This window comes from Molothrus ater, chromosome 5 (genome assembly GCF_012460135.2).
Source record: "Molothrus ater isolate BHLD 08-10-18 breed brown headed cowbird chromosome 5, BPBGC_Mater_1.1, whole genome shotgun sequence".
Classification (NCBI taxonomy): domain Eukaryota; kingdom Metazoa; phylum Chordata; class Aves; order Passeriformes; family Icteridae; genus Molothrus; species Molothrus ater.
The window spans coordinates 30,427,438-30,453,494 of NC_050482.2; the positions used below are offsets into that span (position 1 = coordinate 30,427,438).

Consider the following 26,057-nt stretch of genomic DNA (forward strand, 5'->3'; position numbering starts at 1 on the left):
GTCCAGCATGTTGAATCCTGCAGTGTCCTTTGCTCTTCCTTGAGATTTTGCATACACCAGACTTCTCAAAGTTTCTTGCACTTGCCACTCCTCTTGTTGAGGAAAACTGTATCCAAAACTTTGTGTTTTAGCAGTGGCAGTAGCAGGATGAACAGGAGTCTCTGAAATCCAACATACATGCCATCAAGTTGTGGTGCAAGAGAAGTTAACAAACATGATGCAGAACTGTGTCTCCAGAAAATGTCTGTCTTTTTATAATGAGAGACATTACCTTCCCCTCCTGCCTATTCTGTCCCTCTCCCAAAGGTTTCCATTTAGAAAAAAAAAATACAAATAAATCACACAATACAAATAAATCACAAACTGACAGTTCTTTACAATAATCTGCCATGCAGTTTGAAACATTGTTTCTGCTCTTTGTTGCAAGGTGGTAACCATGAGCAAAATGGAAAAGCAGATTACCAGAGATGGAAATATCCTCTTTGATTGCTCCACATGAGTCAATCAAGCTTGTCACGAAGTACCCAGAGAGCGCAGAATACAATCCATGTTCACTTCAGGTAATGTTTCGGTGCGACGGTGATGAGAAAAAATTATTTTACTTAATTGTTTTGATTTTGAGATAGTAATTTCATCTTTTCAGCAACTCTGAGTCAGCCAAGTTGATTCCCTGTTATGATTGAGTGGCTCTTTTTCACAGAAGGCAGAAAACAAATGTAATTCAGTGTCTCAGGTGGAAAAAAATTGCTCTGAGGCAGCAGCTCTCAGGGGCTGGGAAGCTTCTTGGAGGACTTTCAGGCGGTTTTTTTCTGCTAACTACTTTTAGAGTTGTGTGTGTTTCTTTAAATGCATTCAGAAAATGTCACATCCTAAGCATAACAGGCAATAATCCAAGTGACTAAAATAAGAACAAAACTTCGCCATAACTTGTTAAAAAATAATTTCAGGCTTCAGATTATTTGCTGTATAGCTCATATGAATTACATCAGTTGCCAACACCACCACCATCAGCTTTTCCAAACAATCATTTAGTTTTGTATTATTATCAAATACTTTATCTTGCCAGCATAATTAGTGATTTACTGCACCCAAACTGGGCTATGTTATTCCAGTCCCTAGACAGTAATCCCCAGCTGATCAGCCAGTGAAGTCAGCTGAGAGGTTGCTAGCTAATGGTCCAATGCAAACTGAAGTGCTGTTCACTATCTAATAAACACATTTGTTCATAGCACACTTGCTAATAAGGGCACCACTAAAAAGAACATCCCTTAATCATGTAAAATACCACTGGAGTATTTTTAGCACATACTAAACAATCTTTTTACCCAAAAGAAGAACTAAGGATCCACTCTACTAGAAGTATACCCCACTTAATACACTCTGAGAACAGTATGTTCAAAATCATGTTGAAATTAATTATTTCTGACATTTACCCCAAAATAACACTTTAACAAGCCTCTGCTTGTCTGCAGCTGCTCAGGATGACATTATGGAAGAAGGCAGCTAGGTGGAGGAGTTGTTAATGTTATGGTGCTCATATTCATGCAGCCACCATCAAGGCTGGACTAGAGGAGGTGTTTGTTTTATGCAGTGAGTAGAGTTCTGTTGAATTGCTGAGATTATCCACAGGTTATAAAATTTAGGAGAAATATAATTATTTCTTGGGCTCATCATCCCATGCTCTGGGGTTTTTCTAGGCTGTTCTGATTTATTTTGTCCTATAGTTACATTGAAAAATATTCTTGTGACTTAAGCCATAATATTTTGCAGTGAAGCTTTTCCCACCTGAAGTTTGCTTGTCCTTTGTATTTAAAATGCTGAAAGAAAAATTTAGCCAAAGCTCAAAGGATTTTCACACTTGTAAATACTAACTAAAAATAGGAAAATAACCTGCCCAATAATAATTCTTGACCACCTTCTGATACTCCCTCTGCTGCACTCTTTGGCACTGCATGCTGTGGGTCCCTGTCCCTGCTGCTCTCAGCTCTGCATGGTAGAATAGTGAAGTTGCCATGGTATTGAACCTGTCACCCAAGGAGGGCTCATGGGACACAGAAGTGGAAGAGAAAATTTGGAGTGGTGTATGAAAGGAAAAGCCATGATCTCTTCAATAGACCCAGAAGATGAAAAGAGGGACTGGGTTGTAACTACAATATAATGTCAGAAATCAGAAGGGATTTGACCCATCAAACCCGATTAGCCAGCTATTGAAGGAAAGAACGTCTTAATTATGTTCTTCCCCCCCACCTTGCTGTTACCATAGACGTGTTTAGGTGGAGTGACTGCAGGTAAAAGCTCTTGCTGTCCACAACTCCTTAGTGAGATGTTGCCCTTTGTTGTCTGTGTCTTCTTTTTACATTGGATATATCCTTGTAATATGCCTACACAGAATGGTTATGTATCCATTTGTTTATCAGACAGAATTCACAGAATGGCAGAGTTCTTGTGGTTGCGAGGGACCTCTAGAGATCATCTGGTCCAACCTCACCTTGCTCAGGAAGGGCCACTTAAAGCTGGTTGCCCAGGACCATGTCTAGATGGCTTTTGAATACTCCAGAGATGGAGATCACAGCCTCCATGGGCAATCTGTGCCCTGATATTCAGAGGGAACCAGCTGTGTTTTGGGCTGTGTCTGTTGTAATGGATTCTGTCTCTGGGCACCATTGAAAAGAGCCTGGCTCCATCCTCTTTACACCTTCCCTGCAGGTGTTTGTACACACTGATGAGATCCCCTTGAGCTTCGTCTTCTCCAGGCTGGACAGTCCTAGATCCCTTGGCCTTGCCTCCTATGTGAGGTGCTCCAGTCCCTTCATTGTCTGTGTGGTCCTTAGCTAGACTCTCAAATAGCTCAATATCGCTCTTGTAGTGGGGAGCCCAGAACTGGACACGGCACTCCAAGTGAAGCCTCTCCCCAGTGAAGGATGACATCTCTCAACCTGCTGCCAGTACTTTGCCTAACACTTGCCTTCTTTGCAGCTGGGCTACTTTGCTGGCTCATGGCTCATGTTCAACTGAGTGTCCATCAGGACCCTCATGGCCTTTTCTACTAAGCTGCTTTTCAGGAAAAAAAAAAAAAAAAGCTATCAAATAGAATAGTTCTATAAACTTCCAAATTTCCAAAAGAGCTAAGTAGATCCTATTAAGGCCATCTTCCCAGGTTAGTGAAAAGGAAGTGTTATAAAGTGTGAATAAAATAGCCACATTTCTGCTGAGGGAGCACATGATATATTTTGTAGCTATTTATAACACTGAACTGTTAAGGGGAGTCAGTAATGACCTCCTCAATTCAGCATTAAAGTTGTGGCTGAGTCTATACCTGATCTGTGGCAAACTTTGTGTTTTCAAGTATTGAGGTACACTGCCACTAACATTCTAAGTACATAGTATAAGAGTATGTATTTTTGCCTGCCAACTTCTTTCCAGCTGCTTTAACGTCTATAATACAAGTGGTAAAGAGACTTCAAATGAAATTTTGTACCTTTTTAACAAAATTGAGATGCAGCACTGAGACTGCCCCTGTCCAGCAGCCAACCCCTCCAGAATGTTAGATGTGTTGAACATTCTCTAGCCCTGCAAACTCAGTGTTCCCTTGATGCCATTTTCCCTATCACTGCATCAAAATATTAGTTCGTGTGGGAGGTTGGTGTTGTGGTGGCCTGGAGAGCACTGCTGGCCTTGCATGTGGCAACAAGAAAACTCCTGTCAGCCAGCTTGTACATACTACCCCTCCCTTTCTTCCCCCCAGCTCCTGGGAACTCTTTCTGTGGCAGCAGTTTGTGCAGATTTCTGTGCTAGTTTTTGTAAAGCAGATTTCTAATTTTTAGAGGGAAAATGTGAATTTTCATTTGATTCTGAACTAATAATTCTTGAAAATTTTAAATGGAAATACAAACTGCATTTGCTAGCTACAGTTGTCCATATTTTCTCAAACTATAGTTACCTAGATAATTGTGGGAAACGATGCAAAGTCCTTTTTGAATAGGACCTCTTCCCCAACTGAGCATCAGGATGAGCAGTTGGAAAACTCCATCGGAGAACCTTCCTGGGGCAGCTCCTCAAAAGCTACTGCAGCAAACAGCTATTGTGCGCCTGCAGATGCAGAAGATGCCCGTTAACACAAGCAGCCGCATGGTGGAGCTAGGTTTGAGAAGACGGAGGTCAAAGCATCCCAGGAGATGCTCCTTCTGGCTTGGGAGGAGAGGTGCTGCCTCCCAGAGTGCTGGCAGGTTTCCTCTTTGTTGTCTTCCAGACATAAATGATCAGTAGGCTTTCAAAGAGAGAGCAAACACACAGAGAAAAAACAGTTGTCAACAGGGAAGAGGTTTAGCAAGCCTTTCAGCAAAACTAAACAGAGAGATTGAGTGCCAGGGAGCACAGGACCCCAGCTACACCCCTAACTGCTACAATGGAAAAATAAGATTAGGGGAAGAATTTAATTTTCTGAATGTTGAATATCGTGACCAATTTCCACCAAGAAACTGTATTTCATCAGGATCTAAAACACAGCCTATGATTTGGAATAAGGCTGCAGTTGTTTCTGTAGACACTGCTGCTGTGACTGAGAGGTTTAACTGAGCAGTAGCATCCTGCAATTCCAGGAAAAAAAAAAAAGAAGAGGATTACTGCAGCAACTCCTTTCAGACAACTTTTCTGTTCATTGCAATGAAATCAGTTCAAAATTAATTGTCATATTAAGTATCAGTTAGCCACACCATTTGAAGGAGATATGGAGTTTCTCTCTTCGGATGGAGTTTCCCAGCAGCCAAGCAGAAGAAGCTGTAGGTGGCACCATGGCACTCTGCAGGAGGGCAGTCTGTGCTGGGCAGTTCTGACTCATAACTGAGCTGCTGAAAAGAAACCACAGACTCAGTGGAGACACCACTTTTATGTCACGTTGCAATCTCCCTCCCTACAGTAGCCCTCCTGGCCTCTATACATTACCATCCCTGGCTTTCCCCACCAGATATCCACTTATTCACCCTCTTCCTTCCACCCATCACAAACACTTCATTGCACAGCACTGATACCACTGGGTTTTGCTGGAGTTTTATTCTGCTTATCCTTTTTTAGAGAGGGCTAAAATCTGTGATTGAGCACAATGACTCACATAGGGAAAGGGACAACTAGATATTATTAGTTCCTATTAGGTGGCAATGCCAAAAATTCACAGGATCAGCTTTTATATGACCGGATATATGTAGCAATTCAGCAGTACTGTAAGTGAGGATGCGCATCATTTCCTGGGATTGTCAAGCCTTTGATGGAACTCTTGGAATGCAATGAATAATATTATTACAATACTGTACTTTCTTAAACATAGTGGGCATAATTAAAGTCCCACCCACAGAGGTCAGATCCATCTGACTCACTATTGTTAAGAATTAAGAGACTTCCATTTATTTTAACAATGGTTTGTTTAGAATATGAAGTCAGTGGATTTCTTGCCTTTGTGGAAGCTGTCATTTTACTATGTCAGGGACAATGTGGAATTCTGGAGTAAAGCTATAAATAGAGTACAGCTACTATTGGATCTGGTTGTTACTTAACAAAAGTTAAATTTCTTTGATTAAATCAATGAAATAATTATTTGCATCAGGGTATTATCTGGTGTAGTATATTTAGAATGGGTCTACACCTTTAAAGGTAGGATTGCTCAACCAATAACAGTGCATGAAACAATAACACCTTAAAAATCCAGGTTTCTCAGGTATTTTGCTTACTCCTTTCATCACAGTGAACTAGTTTAGAGAAAAAATTATATTTCTCATATTTATGTCCGTTTTACCATCTGGAGCTTTTACAGAAGCACAGAACTGATACACTGTATTTGTATCAAGCATTGCATTGGGGCTTTTAAGGGGATCCTATCAGGAGAAAAAGAGTTTAAACTATTATTACCAATAGCAGCAGAATAATTATTAATGAAAGCCATTAGCAAAAAGCAACCTCTATATTTTGGCTGATTAGTCTATGGATTTGATAGCAGTCTGTGTAATATTAGTTTCATGGGTTTGCTGATATGGCCACTTAAATTCAGATCTTCAGAGATATTTCAGATTTCCAAACTGAAATACTCTGAAGATCTGAATTTAAGGGCAAGCCTAGTGGTTGTGTTTATTATTAGGAGCCTAAATAACTTTGTGGAGTCAGAGGTCCTGCTAATGGAAACACATTAATGCGTACCTTACTCTGTTACTGTGAACAGTCTGGTTGTCAAGCTTAGAAAGAAAAACAGTGAAAACCAAAACTTCTTTTTTTGCTCTTGAAATAAGGAAAGAGAGCTAAAATGTTCCACCCAGCAATACAGAAGATAACAGCAGGTGAGTGGCTTTCCATTTAGAAGCTCATGCTCCTGCAGATGCTTTTGCAGGGTAACCTACCCAAGGTGCAGGAGGGGACAGGACAGTTGGCAGCTGCAGTGGGGATGTGGGTGGGAAGCCCTCCTCACCCTCTCAGTGAAAGAACCACAAAGTGGCAAAAAAGCAGCAATTCTAGGCAACACATCTTCTGGCTTCCTTAAGGCAAAAAAATGAAGCACACAGAGACCTGACATCTCTGAAGATGTTCTGTAACCCTGCAAACCCAGTCTGCTCCACTGCCCACCACATGCCACCCCATCATTTCACCTGAGGAAGCTTAGGACTGGCAATTCTTGTCCCCATGGTCACCATGTTCTTGGTGGGCAAACCATCACCTTACTCCTGACCATATTTACTGATAACTGAATGAGGAGCAGCTGGGGCTTCAAGTATATGTTGTACTGCTTGTCTTTCACACTTGTATGAGAGAAACACATCAGCACATATTACTGCATGTGATACTGCTGAATGCGTGGATACCAAGGCAGAAGATGCTGGCAGCATCTGGCGGTATGAACAGCCAAGATGCAGAGGAGTAGAAGGGACAGTGCTTCAAAGCCACTTCTCAAATCATTGTACAGATCTCTGCAATTTTTCTCCTCAAGCTGAAGGCAAGAAGGCAGGGTTCAACACAACACTGGAACGAGTCTAGATTTCATTCATGATTGATTTTGCTGTCTTGCTTACATAAACCACCTAATCCTGCCTCCTAGCTTGGTAAATCACAGCTTGCAGTGCTCTTCTTAGGCATCAACCCAGAGGATCATGATGAAAAGCAAATCTCCTTAGCCATCAGCAGTGTAAGACATAGAAAAAGGAAAGTAAAGAGAATTATAATGTTACCACCTCAGTGGAATCAGTTTTATCTTCATTTTTATCAGATACTACTTCTCAGATATGCAAATGCACTGTGCCAGGGGGGTGGTAAATGAGGTAGGAATTGGAGTACAGGATTTTCCATTTTAGAGGAGCCCAGGTTTCAGGCTGAAGGTGTGGGATTAGTGGGTCAGGGGCCATGCTTATTCCAGTGTCCCCAGTTAAGCCCTCAAGTAAGTAGGCAGGATTTACAAAGAGATATTGAACTTTCCAGAATAGCACTCTCACTCGCATATCTTGGCCAATAATATCAATGTGAGGCACTTAAAAATATGCTCTTATTTATTGATCTAAGCAGGAGATGAACTCTTCTGACAATTTATTCCCAGTGGGAAGAAAAAATATCTGAGACATCTGACCTTGTACACCCTCCCTTGGTACTGGGGAGGTGCAGGTTTGTCTTTCATTCTTTTGTGCAAAAACAAGGACAGTGCTGAAAATATATGGGGCAGGAGAGGAGGAGGAGGCAAGGCTACCCCTAATTCAGTCACTTCAGTCACCAAGTTATACAAGTAACTTTGGTCTTGTTTCTTCAGACAGTTGGGCTTTTTTCTTAGAGTAATTTGCTGAGATTGAAGAAGGATATGGCCAAACAGGCCCACAGGGAGGAAGGGGAAGGGTGAGCAGAAGGAGCACTAGGGTGGCAGTCATTCACAGGAGCCTTTAATCCTCAGAATGTGAGGAAGTGATGCTAGCTAAATATTGGCTGCCCTCCAACAATCTGCAGCTGGAAAACTACCCTGCTGGGGAAGGGCTGAACTAGGTGTTCAAAGCAGCCCCTGCAGGCTTCAAAGATGAAGTAAAGTAGGGTCTCCTAGGGACGCAGCACCATCTTTCCTAGGCCCTGTTTCACTGAAAGCTGAATCCCGCCCTTGACAAAGCAGGGACGCAGGATCATTGCTCCAGCCTGCAAATGACGGACGGAAGCAATGCTGTCAGAGTGCACATGACCCATCTCTCTTCGACCAGTTCTGATTAGGAACCTTGCGTTTTGCAGCAGTAGCAGAACAAATGCAATCAGGAAGGCCATGTGAAATCAATTTTTATTGAATTATTCATTGCATATTTCTATGCTGTACTGAGAAAATAATTCCAAATCCTATAGTACCCAGCTACTTTCAGCTGCTTTCCTGAAGGCAAGCATGTGACTCTGGTTTCAATTGCTACTGTAAATATACAATTATTTATAAACTACCTTAGAGGGACCATATGGTCCCCTTTTGAATAAAAATGCACAGACGGAGCTGAAAAAAAATCAGTGAAAGAGAGGCATAGTAAATTGATATGTAGGAAACCATCTGCTTCCATGTGCGAGTGATGTTATAACAAACTGCAGGAGGCACAGTTCAGACAACTGCAGAGAGCCAACTCCTCCTTGATGTTTGCAGACCTGCTGGTCTTCTACCTAGCATCAATTTTGTGTTGTCATTTGCTCCAGCAATATACCAGGAAAGCTGTATTGGCTACCTTCTACGTGCCTGGGGCTAACAACCCTCTGTGGTTTCTCTTGCATATGCCTACCCAGTGAACACACTTCAATTTGATTTAAATTGCTCTGATTTTTGCTAAGTCTGTGAAACACAGTGGGTATCACTAATCGACTGTACTAAAATTAACGTTTTTAACAAGGTTATTTCTGTAAAGCAGTAAGAAAATTGATGTAGACCTAATTTATTAAAATTTTTTCCATAAAGTTTTTCCAAAACTTACTATGAATTTGCTTGGATGAAGTCAGAGTAATATTTGTGTTAGGTCTCAGTTATTACAAAGGAGCTGTGAGAGCTGCAGAGATCTGGTTTATGTAATTTCTATCATAATGTTGAGACCGTAACTACCATAAATACAGGTGCCAAATGGGAGCATCATTGATGTCACTTGGGTTACACTGCAGCAATGTGAACCCTTAAATGGGTTGCTGGCTCCTCAGGGAGGGAGTGGCTCAGTACCAGCACAAGAGCAGCGGAGTTGGTTGTGGGTGTGTGTGGGCTGTCCCGTGCTTTGCTCCATTCAGTGTTACAGGAGCGAGGCTGCTGACAGTCCCTTGAAAGCACAAGGGCAGTGACTGAAAGCTAAGAGTTTGTTATGGTAAGAAAAGAATGACAGGCAGGACAGCAGGCCTAGCACCGACCCCATGAGTTTGGGAACACTTCAGTGAGCCTGTCTGGCACATGCAGTGAGTTACTTTTGCTCTCCCATGGTTGGTGAACTCATCTAGGGGCCAAGAAGCTGTCTCTGCCCTTCCTGCCCAGCCTCTGAGAGCAGGCAAGCAGAGATTGAGGATCACCTCTGTGCAGGAGGAAAGGAAATCTCAGGTCTGAATTGCCCCCATGAAAATCCAACTGTGGCTACACTGCCTGGGCAAGGGGGAGAGGGGAGACACCTGTGAAAATACTTTGGATCTTTATAAAAACACAACAAAACTATAATTTTCTTTAAAAAGGCAAATGGAATGAACATTTAAAGAATACAAACAATGTGCATTTTCTGAATTATTATAGTTATTATAGTTATTCTAATAATGTAACAATATTATGAATAAGGACCAATATTACTAAAATTAATTCAAATGCCTTGTGGTTTTTTGACATGGAAATTCCATCTATGGGGCAGAGACTGAGTCAGACAGAAAAGGACAGAAGCATTAAGAAGGGAATTATAAATAAACTGATTTGCTTTATTCTCTTCCCCAATCCTCCTCAGGGCTGTCAAACACAAGACCCAGTCAAAACAGCCATCGGGCCAACATCTCCTTGCCTGGCCAGCTCTGAGGAGATGTTGAGTCTCTTGGGGGCACTTTCTTCCTTTGCAGTCTGTTTTGTGCCTCTCTTCAGAGCACATTGAACAGAGACTTCACCATCTTGACTGTGTATTGGGGGGCAGTTGGACACTGTCTCATGAGAACCAGCAGCATAAAATGCTGAGATGAGAGAGCAGCACATTACTAAAAATGAAAGCATGGCTCATCTAGAGACCTACATTTCCACACAAAGCTTTCTGCCCCTCTGTCCATCTTTCCTTACTTCAACCAATAGTAAAATTATGTATGTGCAACCTTGTCTTCCTACTCACCTTCTAGGTTTCCCAGGTGAGGTGCAGCTTGCTGGAGCATCTCTTTACAGGGTTTACCAAACTTCTTTGGCTGTAAGTCAGTCCTTCTAAAAAACATAGTCCTTCTAAAAGCACTATCTTCTGACTTGAAACAGAAAAAGCAGTAGGCATACAGTGTCTTGCAGAGAAGTTAAGGCTGTCACAAGCAATGTCAACTGGGCTGCTAAATTAAATGCACATATTAGTGCAGTGGTATGGCTATTTTTTTTCCAGCTATTGAAGCAAAACATGTGACTGTCTTATCCCAGCCCTAATGGTTTGAAAAATTATTCCCAGTGGGGCTTATGTTTGCCCTTCCATTAACTTGGTTGGGTGAGGTAGATTTGTTTCATGGGTCATCAGAAGCTTGAACATCAGAGTTTACACAAACACTTCAGTTTCTGTGTTCAGATGTAAAACAATGGTGAAGGAGGAAATACTTTTGATAACCCAGTTTCCCTGCAGGTGAGAACAGATAGATGTATTTTCTGTAGCATGCAGTATTGCTACAAAGTTGTGAAATGCTAAACTGCTCGTGTCTGTGCTGATTTGCCTCCTGACTTGGATAAGAATGACAAATTTGTGGTAGGGATTAGTCTTCATGTGTAGCCTGCAATGACAAATCCTATAGGCAGTGATGGTTTTGCTCTGCTAACTGTGGAGATGAGGAAAAATAGCATCAATAAGTAAGGACAGACTTATAAATATGTATATATGCAAAATAATGTTTACCATAAGAACAGAGAGGATTTTGGTGCTAGTTGTGCAATTCTCAGTTGCCATCACTAGCCAATGTTGACTACCTCCTCACAGCTTGGGCCTTGTGCATTAAATGGTGTTTCACTGGGCTCTATTACCACACTTGCACTTACCTCTATTTTTTTTTTTTTGTATTCAATAGAGATTTGAAGTAATATTTTCCTAAGAGACCTGGAGTTCATGCAACTCCATTGAATTTTCATCTAAAGATATTCTCCTCAGTAGTACTGTCTGTTTTCCTGGGGTTTTGTTGACCCTCTGCATTGTTTACAGAGTCAGTTTAGATCCTTTTTCATTTCTTACCAAGGTTGAAACAAGTGAAATATAAATCCTTTATCAGTACTAAAAGTTACAAAGGCTTGAAACTTATACAGGATTTCTCCTATCCACTCCAACTCCTCAAAGCAATTAATATATAACTTGGTAGGAATCCATTAAAGTGGTTCTTCAGAAGTCTAAGACATTTTATCAGGTTATATAAATCCAAAGCTGATTCCATTGATTGCAGTGGGCCTCAACCATTTCCCAGCAGGGTATAAACCTTGGAAAGTCTGTGGAAATAGTGCCTGGAAATAGCTCTGTCTATCTAATTAGCAAGCTAGTCTGGTGTGCCTACCACTTAGTAGTGCTTGCTAGTACCCTTTGTGAAATAAGCTCTGTACCAGCTCAAGATGTTTGTGGCTAGATTTCTTTGCTCATAAAACTTGGCACTTGAAATTCTTGAGGGGCAATATTTAATTCTTTAAAAAATGCACAGCATTCATATATGGGTGCTATATAGGTCATCTGGCCTCTTGTAACTAGGCTGTGGATTTTCTGTCTTGGACTCATCCAGATCTTCCTGGAGGGCCTCTGGGATTGAAAATTTGCTGAGATGATCCATAGCAAAGATACATGAAATCTCTTTTTTGGCTTTGAGCCATGGAACATCCCGACGTTGGTACTTCCCCAGCAAGGCAGTAGAGGTGTTACCAGCTGTGTGTTGGGACAATGCTGCCTTTGCTGGAAGTCCATTGATGCAGCACCTATAAAGTCTGGTTGGAAACACTGCCTGTTCTTGGACAGTGGATAGGCAGGTTGGAAACACTGCCTGTTCTTGGACAGTGGGTAGGCAGGTTGGAAACACTGCCTGTTCTTGGACAGTGGATAGGCAGGTTGGAAACACTGCCTGTTCTTGGACAGTGGGTAGGCAGGTTGGAAACACTGCCTGTTCTTGCAGGTAAATGCCCTCTTCCTTAAATGCCCCCTTTCATGTCCCATTATGAAAAGTACCTCTCAGAGCTGGCTTTTATGAATCCTGCCCTTTGTGGGTGTTGTTTTCCTGTCTCAACTGTGCTAACCACGTTGTTTCCTCAAGGGTAAATGGGTAGGTAAAGAGTGTGTTGCAAGACTTATTTTCTAGCTATTAGTTTTGACCTATTTTGTTTTTTGGTATCTGGACTGTTTGCCAGATGTAAGTAAAATAAAAAATATCCCAAAAAAGATGCTTTCCAATTTTAGACAACTGTTTTGAGACCTCAGAGTGATATTCAGTTGTCTGAGAGGAAGTATTGCTTATTTCTGCAGTAAACAGAACTAGTGGTCTCTTGTGCTTGACAGAGGGTTATAATGTAAATATAGAAATGTTCTTGCTTGAATGAACTGATTTATTACTGTGTTCTCTTTTAGGATAGTGAAATTGTCCCCAGAGAGGTTAAGCTGTTGGTGGTGTGCTTGCCTGAAGTGCTGAGGTGAAGCCTGACTTGCTCTGTGCTTTAGCTACCTATGTGGGGTTTACAGACTGCACAGGGTACATCTGCTCTGGTACACCTACTCATCATGGTCTATCTAAACTTATACTCTGATCATCCACAGGGACAAGCTTTCTCCTCCCAGTTCTCCAGAGCATGAGTCCTACCAAGAGCTGAATTTGCCTTGGTGTAATTTGGAGCAGGCAGGGACATGCCAAAACACGGTATGAAGGACAATAATTAGGTGGTATGCATTTATCTGAGCACATTTCCCACTCCTTAGAGAGCACTCTGCATCTTGGTGGGCACTGGCAGCTTTGTACAAAAGATTTCAGGCTGTTTTTTATTCTTTGGCCCAAAGAAGGGGTGAGAATATCATCCCCTCTCTGGGTGAGACTGGACTGAATGGTACAGCCAGTAATCAATCACATGTTACTTTAGAACATCAGCATCCCGTGTGAGGATGACATGTCTGCTTTTGTAGTGATAATGAATATGTTTTGAAGCCATCAACACAGCTAGGACTCATTTATTTTGTCTTTTTTGGTCAACTGAGTTTAATTGTTTCACAACCAGAGCTCTTTGAGAAAATAATTTATGCATCTCCTAGTACCTCCATTCCTAGTGTTTATTCCATTAACTACAGGGATTGTGGATTCTGGTTAAAATAATCTGCCTCTGGACAGGGAGAAGTTGACCCTGTTTGTTCTGCACAGAAAGATGCCAATTAGTTCTTTACTCAAGTAAAAATTCAACAAAGACTTGAATGTTCCTGTGCCTGTTGCTTTACAAGATTGTTTATCAGTTTACAGGGAGGCCACGCTGCCTTTTCAAAGTGCTGCTGGAGGGCTGCCAGCAATAGTAACAGAAACTGTGCTCATTGTTTAAGTGCCACTGGATGCAGGAATAGCAGACTGATGCCTGCTTTCCTTTCATTTTGTGATGATCTAATTGCAAGAGATATATAATTCCTTGTTATGTCAGGGAAGTTGTTTCTCCAGCATCTGGTACTTCTCTGATTATCTACAAACGGTATCTGAAAATTAATAGGAAATCCAGCTATTATGTAAGAAGTACTACAGGGAACTGCTGCCTGCACTAAGCCCAAGAAGACTTCAGAGACAGCAAGAACTGGCTGTGTCAGTGAACATATAATTTTCTTTTTTTTCTTTCCCCCTTTTTTTTTTTTTAACATCCTAGTAAATTACAGCCTTTGGTTATGGTTTGAAGAAATGTGTTCTACAAATGTTGTAGCATCTGTATGCTGCTGTTTTTACTGCAGCCATTGTACAGGTCATTAATCTGATCCCACATCATAAAAATTTCTCCACCCTCTTTGTGAGTTTCTTTGTTATCCTAACACTTTCCAATACCTTGACGCCTGACTCTGCTATGTTCCCTTATAATTACCTGGGGTAGAACAACAGTTTTTTTATCCTCAATGCACTTGGCTCGTGCAGTGGTGCTCCCATCTCTGTAACAGACTGCACATCCAGCTCTGATGGGCTGGAACTGGTGGCCAGGGAGACATCTGGGCAACAGACCCTCCTCTCTCATCCCCATCAGCTGCTTACCAGGATGAGCTCACAACATGAGCCTGAAGAGGAGAAATGGCAGCTGCAGATGCTCCCATGTCTGATACTTGGTTTTATCTCTGTAATCACTGTCAAACAACTCTGTGCAAGGGTTGTTGCCATCCAGTGATGTGCAAGGGGAATGGTTAAGCAAACCCCTCCTAAACAAGGTGAGGGGAGCTGGCAGGTTTGCCTGGGCTGTGGGGCAGGTCTGTAGTGGGCAGCAACAGGGATGGTGCAGCTGTTGCAAAGCTTAAAGTGAGCACTGCTGGGAAGACAGTGGGGTTTGGAAAGAATAATTTTTGGGAACTTACCTGAACATGAGTCCCAAAAAGTGTCCAGGAAGGAAGACCACATGGGAGCATGTCAAGGGCACGGTCAGTACTTAGTACATTTAAGGAGTTTAGTCTGAAGTGATGATCTCCACCCAAAGCTAGGTAAATTTCACCAGTTTTTCATAACTGACAAGAGGACAGTGCTTCAGGTTTGCTGCCCAATGGGCAAACATTCTCCCAAGGGTACATGTGTCCAAGGTAACCCAAAATGCTATTGTATCCCATATCTGTCTGTGTCCAAAAAATCACTGTCTGTTTACGGCCCAGCAGCACAGCCAGACCCACAACTGTGGGATGGTCAGGGGGCATGAATCCCTTTCAAAGGTTTGGGTCTGACACTGGTTTCCCTTTGTCTCCCCTTTTTCAGTTGGCAGTGGGGGCTGCTATCTTGGAAGGGGGCGGTACCCTGCCAATTGGAGTGTCTCTTTGTTCCTGTGGAGCTTGTGATTTAGCAATTTTGTATTTAGTTATTATTCACTGCTATTTTTTTGCCTGTTGCTGTTTCACTTGTTAGTAACTCAATTTTTCCACTTGTATCTACTGGTATTAGTTCTTTATTGGTGGAAATAGATTTATTGGAACTAAGGGGAGGTAACCCATTTTTAGAGTGACCACTTCTTTAAATTGTCTTAAACCAAGAAAATGTGTCAGGCAGGACAAAGGGGATCTGGTTACCTCTGGGAAAAGGACCTGACATTTTAAGCCAGGTAGCATTTTTAAGGAGGGATGTGGTTCCTGTCTCTGGGGTGCTTTCTGACTCATGTTGATGATACACTTTCCTCCATTTTTCCAGGACAGCAGCTTCTGTGGGCCCATAGCTCAGGGAATTCTCAGTGTGGCTTTATCTGCAGATTGACTCTCAGACAGAGCTGGCCTGTGCCACCTCAACCTTCACAGTTTACTTTCCCAGGCATATTGTCTAAGCCTCAGCTGATCAACAGCATTTTCTAAGAGTACCAATAACGTCACATTTTTCAGGCAGAGAGCTGTGACAAGGTTGAGGCACACTAAGCCAGCAGCACCATCCCTTGCCGGTGCCATGAAATTTAGTAACACTGACAGCTTTAAGAGTCTCCATTTTCCATAACTGTAAGCCGAAAGAGAAATTCATGCACTTAATATTTGCAAAATGCAGATGCTCAGTTTCCTGAAAACTTCTGTGTAACCACACTGGGATTTGTGTTAGGAAGTCAGTATTTCAGCCAGAGATCCTTAACACAACTGACTGTGAAGAAAAGGGTGCTGCTCTCCTGCACAGGGCTGAGAACAGGGGAGGAAGCTTCCTCACAGGAAACTAAACCCATATTAAGTTTGCGGTCAGAAAGTCTTAGAAATGGACTGATCATTTGTGCCTGTTCCTACCATCTCCACTTTCTCTACACTTCCTGAAGTTGGCATGAGTTCTTACTCCCAGCTCTTAGTGTAGTGGAGAATGAGACATCTTAACAGTGGCTTGAATTTGGGCTTCAGCTTGAAGATTAATTGCAATTTTACATGAATTTAAGTGAAACCAACACCCCACTTGAACAATATGGAGGAATGTCTTCCTTCAGATAAAAGCATTGCTTGCCCTAGGAAATTGTAATTCTTCTTTTTTTTTTCCCACTCACAAACAGAGACTGGTCAGATGTACTCAAGAGATGATGCTGAGTTTGGGGATACAAGCCAAAAGTAGAAGCATGGGGCTGGAAAGGAGATTGGTGTTTATAACTTTGGCTGTGTGGTTTTAGGTGAACTTCAGGTGAAGCTGTCAGACTGCACTGCAGAAGGCAACAGATATTTGTGGTAGTCTCTGCAAGCAAGGAGAAAAAAGAACTATAGCTTCTCTTTTTTCCTTTGCTCCATAAATTATGTTCCTATGTCTTAAGATATAGCTATGATAGGATTAAGTTTGGCTGGGTAGAGAAGTGTGTGCAAATGCATGCCAAACAGAGGAGACTATTAGACCAGTCCAGTGCAGAAGCTTGTTCCACTGTGCTACCAGGTTTATGGCTTTAGGATACATCCCTGGGCTTGGGGACCAGACAACGGCTTCCAAGGATCCTCTGATACACAAATGGTCTCATCACTTCTGCAGAGGAGCCTGGGGAGCTGTACTCATCCCGCGCAGTCAGGTATGCTCTTCAGTTGTTGGACTCCAGCCAAGAAACCTTTTTGTAGGTGGTAACTATAATCCGAACACTAGGAAAATTAGTGGTCAAAGGCAAAATAGTAGCACTTTCCAGGCCCTTTAAAGCTTTGACAAAGGTACTTCAGCAGAAACAGCTGCCTAAGACATTGCTGTCTTTGGGTATCCTCCTCATACATCTGCTAACGGCTTCTGCTTCCATAGCTGAGAAAAAGTCTGGCAGGGGTTCGGTCACTTCAGGCACCAGTTTGACATCTTAAACCCAACTTAACACCAGCCCTTTAAGTTAAATTGCCTGATTTAACCTTGAAACAGACTGGCAAGCATTCAGACAGTCTTCTAGAAGCTGGCAGAAACAAGTACTGGCCTTGAGGAATGCTGTCATCTTCAGCAACTGCAGGCTATAGCAACCATCTGTCCAAGTTTCAGGTCCCTCTAAAACTGTTTCAGAAACTTCACCTTAATGTTCCATAGCTGTTTGTTGATGCTTTGCTGTGTATACTGAACCAAATCTAATGTAGTTGGCTTTGCAAGAGCTGCATGCCCTAAATTCAGTGAAAATACTTGGATAAAGAGTAAGAGAGCATTTGTTGTTCAAGCCATTAAAATGATACATCGTCATCCCTTTGGAAGAATGAGTATGGTCTCAACATTAATTAAGATCCCAATTTTAATGTTTAAAAACCAAGAGGTAATATAGAGATCATAGAACTTGATACATTTTATTTACACATAGAAACTGAAAAACTGTGTTGTTTATTTGGATATGAGCAGCACAAAGTTAAGAGGTGATGTTAAAAGGAGCAAAATATTACCAATGACTCACTTCAACAATCTATTAGACATGAGCTTGTATGAAGCATACATCATTCAAACAACATTGTTTATACTGGATCTGTGTGAGCCTTAGCATATGTTGGGACACTAAAACCAGGTTTATATAAACAATGAAAAGTTCAAGTCTAGTGGAAAAATACCTTTTCAGTTTATATTTTGTTGGCTATAACACTGAAAACAAAACATACACTGGTATTAATTTGAAAAGTTCTGTAGAACTGACTGTATATAGGGTTTTCCCCTCAAATTTGTGCTCATGATAAAAGCAAATGTTATTTCAAGTTTCATTTTCATCCAAGCTCATAAAGTAAACATGGAAAAAACCCACAATTATTTTTAGATGCATTTCTTAACCTCCATTTTTCAGCAGTCCAACGACCTCTGCCTGTTCACAGAGTGGGATGTGCAAGCAGTCCCTGGCCAGGGAAGCTCTTGGCAGCCTCAGGTGCCAGCATTTTGGTCTCATGAGAGCAGCAGAGTATGAGGCAGACCAGCCGCAGGACTCTGCAGGAAGGGAGGGGGCTGGAAATGGCACCAATCGCTCTGGTTGCTGCTGAACCCTGGCTTATCATACTTTTTTTTTCTGAACTACTGGCATTCTGGTGGCTGAAAATGGAAATGCCGAAGCTCTGCCCTGACTTCTGTTTGTACTAGTTGGGTAAATACACGCCTGGATAAAACACAGCATAATGCTCGGTCAAACTGCTGGCTGCAGTTTGCCATGGTTTCTTCCATAAACCCTTCTCAGCACCTTCCTCCCAACTGATCCCAGCTGAGAAGGTAAGAGGGATCTGGGTACCAAAGGGGCCCTTTAACAAGGGAGATATTTTACCCAACAGGAAGACTGGTAGACTTGCTGTTGAGAAAACAGGGAGTCATGCACTGGAATTAATCCTAGCAATTTAACTGGACCTTTTATTTCTCTTTTTACTTTAGGGATGTAATTATAATTTCAAGTTTAGGATTTAACTTGTGAACTCTTGGGAGAAAGAAAAGGATATACATTTTGCTAAGAAGCTAAAGTATTTGTATTTCTATTAAAATTATTCTTAATATGCAGAGCCTATCTCAACACTTCCATTCATAGGGGATAACCAACTGCAAAAATATACAGCATCCTATTTATTTACAATATATATGTACATAAAATTGAAATTTCCTACAACACAACTGCATAGATTTGTCTTCAGAAACATAGGTATGTGTACAATTTGTGAATTCTAAACTTTCTAGCCCAGTACCTTTTATTAATTCATTATCTTTTTTTTTTCACAGTTCATTACAGAAATCCTTACATTAGATACAAATAAAACATTCTTTGCTGTACGTTACAGGAAATAAGGATTTTCTGACGCCAAGGGCTCTGGGGATTTGTTTATGAAAGCACCGTGGCGTCAGCTGATAAAGCCATCTCATGGAGCTGCTGATGGAGCTGAGTACATTCTGTGGTGCCTTTCTCCTACAGGCACTGGGGTGGGGCAGTAGGATTGGAGGTGGGACACCACCACATGAAAGTTTTGTTTTGACTGAGATGCTCTTTAGCCTTAATGTAAGGTTCAAGCAAAGAGATGTATAAATTTAAACTAGACATACCATTAATTATTACTGTTTAATACTCAATATCAGAGAGCTGTGTTGCGCTTATGCATTGTAAGGCAGATGTACAGACAAAACCCACACACCATCCAACCCACACTTGCATGTGTGACCTATTTCAGGTGAAGCACAGGCTTTGGGTTCATATGTGGCTCAGAAGAGCAGCCCTCGGAGTGGATGAGCATTCCCATCCCCTGACCTCGCAGGATGACACCAGCTCTTGTGGCCTAGGCTTGCACGTGTGCCAGGCACCCCTTGGTCTGTGTCAGCTCTACAAAAGGTCTGTGCTGGTGCACAGATTTGGCATTGGCCCTCTGACCAGGAGCATGCATCACCCAGAGAGGTCACTGCCCCGAGACACTGTTCCCAAATAACAATTTATTGTGTTTTACTACCTAGGCATGTTTGCCATTGGACAGAGAAGGGCAGCTGTATTACGGCTGCTGTAAGCCCGTAACTATTTTCTTTGCAATGTGTTGTGGACTAGGAGAGGCAGCAAGGCTGTCTTTTAAGTGTAGGATTAACTCTTACAATCTTATTAGTAATCCCTGCTTCTAATTAGTCCTTCCTTGTCCCTCACCACTTGATTGTTGCTACTACACAAATAAGAATGTAAAGTTTTTTGTTGCAGTTATTAGGAGCAATTTTGCATCCAGTCTATGACATTTGCAGTGCTCACAATAGTGATAAACTCTCTATGAAAAGAAAGCATGCTATCACCTACTAAGTAGATATGGTACTCTGGTTCCTATTAATTTTACAACAGAGAAACTCCTACAGCATTTCACTGTGCTCTTAAAATCCTAACTAAAATGTGGGAACTCGAACAATCGTGGCTACAGGTTCACTATTCCAAATGAACTGAATAACAGCAGTACATTTTACAGATAACCTCATACAAATATTGTCATCCATCACTGATGTTGACAGTTACAGCAGGGTCTATTGCATTCTGTTAAGAATGTATAAACCTGATGAGAAAACAAAAAGCACGTTATTTCACGTTCATTACCACAGACATCAAAAAACACATGATTCCTTTCCATAAATATCTATAAATATGATGCCAGTAAATCAGTCTAAGCAAAATTCCCTCTTTTTTTTCTTTTTTTTTTTTTTTAATGAGACCCAGAAACAAAGTCTGTTTAAAGACTTAATATTTTGGGTATCTATTTTTCAGTATATAAGACATGCTTTGGTGGTTCAGTACCTTGGGTAATTTCACTTCTATGCACACTCAGCTCATTCTCCCTATTTATTCAGTAAAATTCCAGTATACAAATAAACTGGGGAAAAGGAGAAGGCAGAATAGCAAAGAGAAGAGAGAGGAATAGTGATGGAGGAGGTTTAGGAAGATGAACAATCACTGACCCAACAGCCCTTCAAGTCGAAGGAAGTTGGGTGCCAAAACTCAATGGTTCATATTTCAAACAGCAGACTACAGACTATTGGGGGAGGTGGGGGGAAGGAGGAGGGAGATGTCACATATGGGATCTTGCTGGAATCCTGTGCAGCAGATCAGACCTCTAGCTCATACCTGGATACTGGAAAATCTTTCCCAGGATCTTGTCTCTCACAACCCCCCAGTGCACAGCACTGTGCTGCTCATTAATCAGTAGTAGAAGAAAGACAAAGGGAGAGGAAAGCAGGAGAGCCTGGTAGCATATTAAGGATAACACTGCACAGCATTCTCAGGTCTGAGTTAGGTTTTTAGGATAAGATCCAGAGAGATTATAAGGCACCTCAAAACCTGAAATGCAACCTCAGCAAGCTGAGTCAGAGAGTGGAGTGAGATGCTGGGCTTCTGCTGCAGTGACCACTGAGGGTTGGGTGCCTGCAAAAGGAAAACCATAAATTTACATCCCAGGCTGAGAAGATGCCTGGAATGAGGCACAAAGAATAGGAACAAAGCACAGGCTCTTCTCCCTAGAGCTTGCCTAACATCTGGTCTTGTAGGCTATGGTAAGGACTTCTCTGAGAATAAGGGCAGGGATCAGTCCCATAAGGGGACAGCACAGAAAGAACCAGTGACCTGCACCATCACAGATAAGGGTCTGAGACCACCCACAGGAAGGTCCCTTGTACCTTAGTGCATGGGTTCCAGGTAGCTCAGCAGTTTGTATGTTAAAGGCTGGGCTAGGGGGTGCTTGGGAGAAAGAATGATGCACCAGAGACCTTGCTGGGAGGTTTCCAGTTTTGTTCTTGCTGCTGGGCTACTCCAAGTAGTTTGGAAGCTTGTGGAATCCACTCTGCCGTATTTCTGGATCACAGTGAAGTAGCATCAGAGGCAAGCACCTCACTGCCCATGCTAAGGTACAAATCTGGCAGTCTGGGCTTAGTAGGCTTAGTTTCTGCAGCATGAACAATCTGCATCTCAATGCCCAAATTTCTAGGAAGGCCCAAAACTAACCTCTCTGGATGTTATCTTTAGAAACCAACTTTCAGAGTCCTGAGATGCGTTCTGTGATCTCAACTCTCAGTGACTTGAAGTGATAGTGAGGTGTTACATTACAAGGTAATGGCAACTGGGGCAATTCAGTAGCTCACAGAAATCCCAAGATCCCAAATGCTCTATCCCTAACCTTAAAAAGAGTAAGTTGCAATGACAGGTTCCTCACAGCTGATGATGGTCTGCTTCCACAGTTACAAAGGTAGCTGTCAATGAAGCAGCTACTGAGAACAAGAGGGTCACTGCATATGGACAGGTATGGTCTGAGCATACCAAGGGCATCACAGCCCTTGGGCATGAAGCGGGGATCCCTCCAGCAATCAGTTCTTTCAGGGGAGCCACGTTCATATTCTGAGACACTCCTTAGCTCACATGGTGAATGACATAAAGTGAACATGTTTATGCTGCTGGCAGTGCACTAATAGAAGATGCCTGCTCAGGACAGTGAGTGATCATCTGCTTAGCTTTTGAGTCTCTACATGTGGTTCTCTACACCAGCTATAAGGCATTAGGCAAATGCTTATTCTGTGGACAACTGTTGCAAGTTACAGTGTTTCTGCTAGTAGAATATCTTCTAATTGGTATGCAGAACTAATGAAAAATGTAAATGAAATCTTTTAAATATAAAAAGTATTTCTGTTCAGTTAAATAAATGTTGCAGATTTCAATTTCCATTAGAAATCTGGTAGTTTGGCAGAGTGAGTCAAATCCTGCTACCACTGCTATCAAAGACCCCACTGACTTCAGTGGGAGGAGGGTTAGACACACGAGAGGAGCCAGTCCCTACAAGGTATGGAAAGGGCATGAGGTATGATTAAATACGTAGGTTTTGATAAACTGGAGCTTGGTATTTTTTTTTCTGAGACCAATGGGGCATTACTAAACAATTTAATGCTGAAGAAAATGCAGACTTCTTATGGAAATCTCCAAATGCCTGCTTCTCTTCAGACTCAAGTACTCATGGTTTGGGGTCAAGTTCTGGTCAACTTCCAGCTCAAGTGTGACAGAGGAATAGTGGCTGGTGGTGGTGTCTGTCCTTCTCCTGCTCCCTGGTCCACATCACAAAGACACACACACACACACACACAGACACACACAGTCTGTTCCCCAGAGCCATGAATGGACCAAGCCTGGTTTGCCCCCAAAACATCAGAGAAGCACCGGATTTAGGACCTACGCTTACACAGCACTCAGCTACGCTCTCGTGGTGCTTTTCATGCCTGTATCCAGAATGCTACACTTAACCCAGTGAGGCAAATGGTGCCTGGAACAAACAAACCAACAAACCAGATACATACAATTAGAGAGCAGAGTTTTGGCTAAAAGAGGGGGGAAGGATGTGAACGGACAACATTCCAGTTGGAATTGATAGCAACAAGCACTGCTGCCCTAAAGGAGCAGAGCTTGTGGCTGGAGGGCTAAGGAAAATAATGGAACAATGCAATTCATGTGTGGAAGAGGGGAGACTAATTGCGACGAATTTCTATAAGTGATGCCCTATATAATCTCATGGACAATTAACACAGACTTTTTGCTGATCAGAGAGTAACACGCCTGCTGGAAGAATGGGTGTTTTCTGCAAGAAAATACTCCCATGACAGTATTTTCAGTACTGGATAATCATTATTTGGATTTGATTTGAGTAAACTCACAAAAGGTGGAACAGACAACAGAACGGATGGTTGCGATTTTGGTGTGTAGCAAACAGGGGTATCTTCTTTTGAGAAGAAGGTGAACTTCAGTGGCCTTCAGCACTGCCTCCTGATTGTACCCAGTCATAGATGACCAAGGGAATGCTCACCAGGGAAAACAATACCCCCAGTGCCAAAAAAAGATAAGCCTGAAACAACAAAATAAAAAGGAGAGAAGATTAACAAATAAAAAGACAATTAATTCAAGTATGTTAACTTCTCTTAAGAATATGTACAAGCTGATGTAATAAAGTCATCAGCTAAAATGAGCTAGCACTTCTGGTAAAGACAAGACCAACAGATAATTAAACAGATTAGTGCCATTAATAATTACTTGCTGAACACGAAACTAATTTTTTTTCTCCTTTCAATTCCCTTCTTAAACACTGATCACCTCTAAAGATGATTAAGTGGGTCTGTTTTTAGGACTGATCAACCTGCTCTTTCCAAAGCCTCACAGTAATCAGTATATTCTTCCTGTCGGATATGTGTTCATCTAAGTTCAGACCTTCCATCATGGGATCTGTGGATGCAACCAAAGTGAAACAAGTTTCCTACCTGTCTGCTCAGAGAAGAAAGGTCTAACTGTACAATGATTCCAGTGCATGCCCCATTAGACTGGGAATACACAGGAGTGTTGCATCTTTTCAGCTGCAGCACTCTCTGGAGCTCACAGGAAATCTTTCCAAGGTCCATTCCTATTTGCTCAAGCATGCCAAACAGCTAACATAACACTTCAGCTGGCTTCTTCGTGTGGAACCACCCTAGGTCTGACTCAGGTCCATTAAAACCATGAGGAATACTGCAAATGGAGCACTTTGCATGCTTTCTGGATCAACACACAGAAGCAGAGAGAGCTTACTGCACTGAAAGGCCTGTTGAAGTGGGCGCCCTGTACCCTGCTGACAGCTGCTTCTGCTTGCCAGCCAGGGAAGTACCTCATCCCACAGAGAAGGGTCTCCCCAAACACAAGATGCTGTGCATGGCACGGCCCCTCCACCAGGGGACTCCCAGGGTAAGCAAAGGAGAAGGGCAAGCACAGCTGCCAGCTGACTGAAGTACAGAGGGAATGTAATGTAAAGGAGCTCACACATATGTTCAGATTAGGTCTGCTTTGCACCTAGCACATTAAAGAGAATGACAAGATGGAGGTGTTGCATCGATGGGAATGGAATTCATACCCAAATCCTCTGAGTCAACTTTGATCCATCCTGCTGTGTAATTTTTAAATACAACGATGAAGGAAGAATGAAGATCAGCATGTTGGCAGAAGTGACCCCTGCAAAATTCAAATGAAAGAGTTTTGTTAACTGTCAGCAACAGCTAATTATTGCGTTGCTGATTAGCAACTGTTTTTTATTAGGAGGACAAAACCAGGATACTCTACCTACAACTCCAAAAATATCCTTCATGGATGGGATAAAAATGACTAACAGGTTGATGATAATCAAAAGAACCAAAGTAACAAAAATATGACGGCATAAGTCAAATTTTGTTTTTCTGGCCATCTCGAATAATGACGAACGCACCTGTAGTGGGAGAGAGAGAGGAAGTTTTCTGTCAAGAACAGTCTATGAGCTTCCCATGTTTATTTTAATTGGTTATTCATGTGACAAGTGCTGCATAGAACTGTCAGAAATTTTGGGTTGCCTGAGGTAATTTTTATTCCAGAACTGTAGGTACATGTGCATGTGCAGTAGGATATTCCTCTCTTTCTAACATGCCTTTTTGAATCCTTCTGCACTTTAAAAAGAACTTCACCTCTGAGCCTGCTCCAGTAAAGTGATATGACATAAGAGAGGATCCTTGTGGATTCAATTTAAAACAGATTTAAGACCAAAAGTGATTCATTTATTTACCGTATAGAGAACTTCTCCAGAAGTTAGTGGGCATCTGGCATGAGAAAAGACTAATCCAAGCTCAAGCTCTTTTTGTAGCTGCAACGCTCTTGTCTCAGCCACCACTGGATTGTGGTTTGAGGAAATGTGCTGTGTACAGCTGTTACGAACTTCCAAACCATGTAGGCCTTTTTACTTACAGTGAAAAACAACACTGGCACAGTGAGAATCACTGCCACGATCACAGCCAAGCGCACAGTCAGGATGAGGATGTCATCTTTGCTCTGGTATTTGTGAAGCAGATCTGACTGCACATTCTCTATGGGAAAGACAGTAAGGTAAGTGTTCTGGCAAAAAGGCAATTAGTCCACAAAAATCATTGCTTAACAACAGCCTTCTTGAACAACAAGTGATTTATCTGTAAACAAAAGAGTATGGAATGAAACATCCTTGAGTTAATACAGCACTTTAAACAAAATCCCAATGATCCCATTATTCCAGATTAATTCTTTGGAGGCCTGATTTAGGAATGCATTTCAATTCATGACAGCACATGCCTGAGTCTAAGGTAATTTTCACTGTAGAAAAGACAACAGTGAGACATACACGAAAGCTTGCTTACATATATACATTTATACAAAAATAGGTGAAGTGAAATTAGCTATTTTTAATTGGTTCTGTGGACTTTTTTAAAGTTCCAAATGATATAAAAATAAACACATGCACTGCAATGGCTGAACTTAACATAAACTGCAAGGTCTTGAGCTAAATTCGTTAAAACAGCAAATAAACTTCCAG

At 41.9% G+C, this 26,057-nt stretch overlaps 1 protein-coding gene across 2 annotated transcripts in view; it reads right to left on the reverse strand.

Annotated features, from left to right (window-relative positions):
* Nucleotides 1–17,500: 17,500 nt before the first annotated feature.
* Nucleotides 17,501–26,057, reverse strand: part of SLC38A1 (solute carrier family 38 member 1) — a 42,569-nt gene continuing 34,012 nt past the window's right edge. Inside the window, exons 13-17 of one of the 2 annotated variants that reach the window (XR_004981788.2) lie at nt 25,460–25,578; nt 24,809–24,950; nt 24,603–24,700; nt 23,383–23,570; nt 17,501–20,252 (exon numbers count right to left, since the gene is read on the reverse strand). Coding sequence is in view for 1 of the 2 variants with exons in the window: in XM_036400339.2 (XP_036256232.1) it covers nt 23,469–23,570; nt 24,603–24,700; nt 24,809–24,950; nt 25,460–25,578 (461 nt within the window). In the remaining variant the exon portion in view is untranslated. Of the gene's footprint in view, nt 23,571–24,602; nt 24,701–24,808; nt 24,951–25,459; nt 25,579–26,057 lie in introns of both variants that reach the window. The other variant, XM_036400339.2, reaches the window with a different exon arrangement.